Below are 6764 nucleotides of genomic sequence, written 5' to 3'. Positions count from 1 at the left end.
TATATTTCATTTAAAATCAAATAATATTTTATAGATTTTATTTTTTAAAATGGTTTTAACTTTATTAATCAAATACATTTTTTAGGAAAAAAATTATTCTAAAAAAAATGAAATAAAAAAAATCCAAATCAAATGGAACCTTACGGTTTATTTAGGAAGGTTTCCAAAAACTGTTATTAAAAAATACTTTTTGCATACAGTTCCCAATAATAGTTCTTTTCTTGTTTTCTTGAATTAAATTTTGTTTAAAAAATTAGAATATATTAAATTTATTTTATGTATTTAAAATAAATTTAAAAAATAAATTTTATATATAATATTTTATTTTCAATTATTCTTCATATTTGTTTTGTTATTTTTTAAAATGACTTTAAAAAAATAAGTGAAAAACAATTAAAATATGTTTTCAAAAAATATATTATTTTCTATTTTCTAGTTGTCAAACATATTTTCCTTCTCTTTTTTTTTTTTCTTAGAAAGTAGGAAATAACAAGATATAGATGAACTTGTTAATTAATATGATGAGCATGGATGGTGCGGAAAGGAAAATGATTTTATTTTATTTTTTAAATTTTCATTTAAAAAACAAAACAAAGGAAAATGCAAAAAAAAATTAATATGTGTATTATTTTCTTTGTCATAATTAATTATCAAATCACTAACATTTTTAACAACATGATAAAGAATACTAGTCACTTGATAATTTCTACAACTATCTTGTTTCTAAGAAACATTATTTTAAACTAGGTTAAATATACTTTACCTATTCAATCTTTGACATATTTTACATTCTCCCGTCTCACATTCGAAATCTTACATTATATATATAGTTATATGAACATCTCTCTAAAATACAAAATCAAAACTATAGACGTCATATTTTGAAAGTGTCTAAGAAATTCCACTTCAAATTTGTTAGTTTCAAGTTGATGGTACCTAAATTTGAACCAATGTTCAAAAGTGCAAAAAAAGCAATTCCTTATGCAAAAAGTTGTTCTTTAACAAGTTGAAAGACAAAGTATTTGGTTAAGTGCAAAAAAAGCAATTCCTTATGCAAAGCGTTGTTCTTTAACAAGTTGAAAGACAAAGTATTTGGTTAAGTGCAAAAAAAGCAATTCTTTATGCAAAGTGTTGTTCTTTAACAAGTTGAAAGACAAAGTATTTGGTTTTGAATATAAAGAGTAAAGTGTAAAACATGTGAAAGGATGACGTAGTAAATTTTATTTAATCGTTTTAAAACCATTTTAAAAGAGACGCACATTATTAACCATATTTTAAGGTAATTTTTTATCATGCTTTTTCCAATAATTTTTTTTGTTATTGAAACCAAATCAATTCTTAATAGTGGACAAATATATTTAAGTTATAATTATTCTTATAAATAAGATTTATTATTTAAAGTTATTTAGATTTTAATAGCTACATATTTTATTATTTTCAAAATTATTAGTTGTTTTATCTATATTATTTTGATATTTATTATCATATACTATTAGATAAATCATAAATTTTTATATTTATTTTTAAGTTTTGGAATATTTTAATGGTTTTTTCATACAAAGTTGTTACATTTCAACGGGGCACTGTGCATTTCCTTTTGTAGCTCTTTAAAAAAGGGCTCCTTGATCCCACATCAAGTGACTCCAGCTACCTTTATCACCCTGTGAATATGCCAATTCAACCATACATGAGTCAACTTGCTTAACGAATTGGGAAGAGTTTCTCCTATGGTCCATCTATTTGATGGGCTTATGGATTAGGGATAAAAAATAAGATTTAATAGGACATTGGGTCTGTAAACAAAGATCCAATGACTTGGACAAACATGACAGAAGGTTAAACTGAACTACTAAGCCGACTCACCAGTTTAGCGGTTGTACTGTCAGTTTCACTCTGGTTCAATGCCATTTTGACCCCATTCTGATCCAATTAATTGAACTAAATAGGATTGAGGTTTGGTCAATGATTTGATTGATTGGTCTTATCCGATTTTTAAAACAAATGTAATGTCAGAGTTAGTACAAATAATTAAATAACAACAATATTAGGGTAATTTTTTTTAATTATATTTGTGATAATAGTTTTTGTGGTTGTGACCAAATAAATTCTTATAAATTCTTTATAGTGATGTTTAAAATTTTCTAAGAGACTTATTATTTGTAAGGATATATATATATATATAAACACTAGAAATCAGCTTAGCCTTTTCTAGAATAGAATTGAAAGTGGATTCGTACCTGAATTAAAGTGGAGAAATGTTTTGGACAAAGTGCAGTGCAAGATTGGAATATAAAATCTATCCAGTAAGATGCTTTGCCTTTGTCCAAAACTTGTGTAACAGGCAATGCCATTCCAAAGAGGCAAGAAATGCTTTTCCATGCAGATTTGGGCATTGGATTTGGAGGTTTCTCTTGAGAAGGAAAAGAAAGGGAAGAAGTGATGAAGAAGATCAGCATATCTTGTCATATAGAAATGCCATTTTTAAGTAATCCATTTATACCTCTCTTCCATTCTATTAAAGGGAACATAATTAAGCTCGCCAAAGCTCCACATCCTTTCTCTCCATTGATCTTAGTTGTATCTGTCCATTTTCTTTGATTCATCAACCCCACCTAATTCATCAACCCTTATGGCGGATGCTCTTGTTTCTATCGTGCTGGAGCGATTGGCTTCAGTCTTGGAACAACAGATTCGTCAACAAGTTACACTGGTGGTGGGTGTCAAAAGCGAGGTGGACAACCTAAAAAGCACACTCCAGAGCATCAGAGCTGTTCTTGGAGATGCAGAGAAGAGACAGTTCACAGAAGAACTTGTAAAAGTTTGGTTAGAAAGGCTCAAGGACATCTCCTACCAGATGGATGACGTGGTGGATGGGTGGAACACTGCTCTTCTCAAATTACAGATTGCAGCTGAAAACCCTGGCATCCCTAAGCCCAAGATAAGTTCCTGCCTTCCCTCCCCTTGTGTTTGCTTCAAACAAGTTTCTTTGCGCCATGATATTGCTCTTCAGATTAAGGACATAAAAAACAACTAGATGCCATTGCAAATGAGAGAAATCAGTTCAATTTTGTGTCAAGTAGTACCATCCAGCAACCACATAGACGTATAACCAGTTCTGTAATTGATGTTAGCCAGTTCTGTGGTCGGGATGCAGATATAAACATTATAATAGGCAAGCTGTTGGGTGGGAGTTGCCAAGAAAGCTCCTCCCTCTACATCATCTCCATAGTTGGGATGGGAGGGATCGGCAAAACAACTCTTGCTCAATTAGCATACAACCACGAAAAGGTGAAGTCCTATTTCCATGAAAGGATGTGGGTCTGTGTGTCTGATCCTTTTGACCCAATGAGGATTTCTAGGGCTATTCTTGAAGCCCTCCAGAAAGAGTCTTCTGGTTTCCATGATCTGGAAGCTGTACAACAAAAAATTTGCACACTTATTGCCGATAAGAAGTTCCTACTCGTGCTAGATGATGTTTGGACTGAAAACTATGAATTGTGGGAACAAGTAGAGAGTTCTCTCAAGGGTGGGGCACCGGGAAGTAGAATTTTGGTGACCACACGAAACGAAAACGTTTCTACAATGATGGGAACCACGTACAAGCACCCCTTGGGAGAATTGTCCAAGGAGCAATGTCGGTCATTGTTCAGTAACATAGCCTTTTACGGAAGGAGTAGAGAAAAAGTTGAAGAACTAGAAAACATTGGCAGGAAAATAGCAGACAAGTGTAGGGGCTTGCCTCTTGCTGCAAAAGTTTTAGGGAGTCTCATGCGCTTAAAAGATAATAAAGAAGATTGGGAGAGTATTTTGAATAATGAAATATGGCAACTTGATGTGATTGAGAAACATCTTTCCACTCCTTTATTGTTGAGTTATTATGATTTATCCTCTGCTGTTAAACGTTGCTTCTCATATTGTGCTGTCTTCCCAAAAGATCAAATCATTAGGAAAGATAGATTGATCAAGTTGTGGATGGCAAATAGCTATCTCAATTCTAGAGAAAGTATAGAGATGGAGAAAACAGGGGGAGACTACTTTGAAGACTTGGTGTCACGGTCACTTTTCCAAGATTTTCGTAGAGATGATGAGGGCAACATAATATCGTGCAAGATGCATGACATAGTGCATGATCTTGCCCAATATTTGACCAAGAATGAATGCTTCATTCTGGAGATTGATGATGAAAAGGAAGTGAGGATGGCTTCCTCCTTCCAAAAGGCTCGTCATGCAACCTTAATTAGCGCAGGAAGGGTTGGATTTCCTAGCACTATCCATAATTTGAAATATCTGCACACATTGTTTGCTGCACATCTGGTCATTCCTTCACTCCTCAACCCCCACCTAATTTATTCAAACATTTGGTATGCCTTAGGGCATTAGACTTGAGTGTGAATGATTTTTTGGGGGAACTGCCGAGGAACTTGGGGAAATTGATACATCTGAGGTACCTTAATCTATCAAATAATGAGTGGTTGACGGAATTGCCCGAAACAATTTGTGATCTATATAATTTGCAAACTTTAGATGTTTTTGGATGTAGCCTCCTTGAAAAACTACCTCAGGGGATGCGAAAACTAATTAACCTGAGACATCTTGAATTGTACGGCAGTGAAGTATCGGAGTTGCCAAAAGGAATCGGGAGATTGACCTCACTTCGGACATTAACTAGGTTTCCTATAATTGGAGATCATTTTAGACGTGATGTATGCAAAATAGGAGAACTGAAAAACTTAAACAGCCTCAGGGGAGGTCTTGTGATAAGTGGGATAGCTAATGTGAAAGATGCAGAGGAGGCTGGCGAAGCAGAATTGAAGAATAAGAAACACCTCCATCATTTGGAACTAAGGGATTTTGGGCGGCTTGCCTCAGCTGCTTCAAAAGGTGTGGCTGAAGCTCTACAGCCTCATCAAAACTTGAAGTCTTTAAAAATAAGTGATTACGATGCTGCCACCGAGTTCCCCAGTTGGATAGCGGCCTCATCGTTGCCCAATTGAAAAAGCTTGAAATTGTGGTTGCTCACTGGTTACATGTTTGCCTCCATTGGGGGAACTACCTCTCCTTGAAATCCTGATAATAGAGAGTATGGAGAGACTGAAATACGTGGGTGGTGAGTTTTTGGGATCTTTACCAACTGCATTCCCAGTGCTGAAGCACTCATTTTTAACATATGGAAGAGTGGGAAAAGTGGGAAGTAAAAGGAGAAGAAGAAGAAGGAGGTCAGTAATGCCATATCTCCACTCCTTGACACATGTAACTGCCCAAGCTGGAAAGCCTGCCCGAGCGCCTTCTCCAGATAACTACACTACAGGAACTGAATATCTCGCTCTCCTACTCTGCAAGATCGTTACCATGAGGAAACAGGGGAGGATTGGTCCAAATATCTCACATCCAGAGAGGTAATTGAATTGCTTCTTAATAGTACACAACATACAATATTCTGTTTACTTTTATGATTTTTTTTTAAAACAATTAATTATTAATGTTCTTGCTTCCATAACTACCATGGGATATGATCCCTAAATGCATGGTTTTGATAATTGATGCAGTGCTAGCTGGAAATGAAGTCTACCAGTGAGACTATAGTCTTCCTGATGAATCCATGTGAAATAACGATGCATGTGTACCATGATATCCAAACTCTGGCAAGTGGTCCAAAGCTGATTAATTTATATACAGATATTTTTCCTTGTACTACTTCCATAGTTTCTTTGTAATAACTCATTGCCTGTTATCAGGTTTGATCATGAAACAAACTATTATGTATATTATGTTTGAATATTGGATTGGGCACAATTACATTAATTTGTTCAGAGTTGTTTGGAAAAGGATGAAATGGGTTTATCTGTGACAAGTTTAAGGATAGGGTTCTAGAAATTAATAAAAATAAGATCTATAAGGCCTTGCCAAAATAAATATTGTGAATTTTATTTAAGAAAATTTTATTAATTTTTTATTTTTTATATGAAAACACGATCATGTTGTTTATTTGTTTTAGTTATTACATGTTTGCAGTTTCTAAAACAGAAAAATAGTATTTAAAATAGGCATTTTCAATGAATGATACGAAGATAGGTTTAAAAAATTGTTAGGCTATAAGTTATAATTAGATTTCAGTTTTCTTGCATCATGGGAATTATGGCCACCGCTAATAAATTTACAGTTCTTTATTAAATTGGAACAATACATTTTCGAGTTGATTAATTTTATTTAAATATTTCTCTTATTGGATTATACTGCTTATGCTTTGTTTTTAATTATCCATGAAATTAAGGGTGCGTATGGTTGCATTTTTACTCAAAGTGCTTCTGAAAGTGTTTTTAGACGAATCACCTATCAAATATTTTTCTATAAAGCACAAGTGATTTTTCAATACTATAAATGATTTTAAAAATTTTTAAAAGTTGTGAGTGTTATAGTTAGGTTGGTAATTCCAGACAAAATACCTAAGTGTTACTAACTATGGTTTTTTTAAATCCGTTGTTGGGTTACTTGACCTATGAAGATTAAGATTTTGAATTTGCTAAGAGGCGAGATAAGTAGTTGAGTTAGTCTTGAAGGAATGTGAATCAACCTTGTTTTTCAACATGTTGGTGGCCTTGAATTATTTTTAAAAGTTTAGGGAAGCTGGAAGAAATATTTTTTGCTAAAAGGTTTTTGTTCCCTTGTTTCTGGATAGATCCAAGTGCAGGGGCAAATCAATCAAAATAACTTCTTTTTAGATCAGTTTTCAACCATTCTTTTCCCTTTTAAATACAAATTTCTCC

The 6764-nt window shown here is 33.4% G+C and overlaps 1 protein-coding gene across 1 annotated transcript; it reads left to right on the top strand.

Moving 5' to 3' along the window:
- The first annotated feature begins 2629 nt into the window (after positions 1-2629).
- LOC117910315 (putative disease resistance protein RGA3) lies at positions 2630-4994 on the top strand. The gene is made up of 3 exons (XM_034824400.1): positions 2630-2942; positions 3035-4361; positions 4541-4994. Exons 1-3 carry the CDS (start codon positions 2630-2632, stop codon positions 4992-4994), a joined length of 2094 nt encoding a protein of 697 aa, XP_034680291.1.
- The last annotated feature ends 1770 nt before the right edge of the window (positions 4995-6764 follow it).

This window comes from Vitis riparia, unplaced genomic scaffold (assembly GCF_004353265.1).
Source record: "Vitis riparia cultivar Riparia Gloire de Montpellier isolate 1030 unplaced genomic scaffold, EGFV_Vit.rip_1.0 scaffold709_pilon_pilon, whole genome shotgun sequence".
In the NCBI taxonomy this organism is placed as follows: domain Eukaryota; kingdom Viridiplantae; phylum Streptophyta; class Magnoliopsida; order Vitales; family Vitaceae; genus Vitis; species Vitis riparia.
This window is presented reverse-complemented; position numbering and strand designations above follow the sequence as displayed.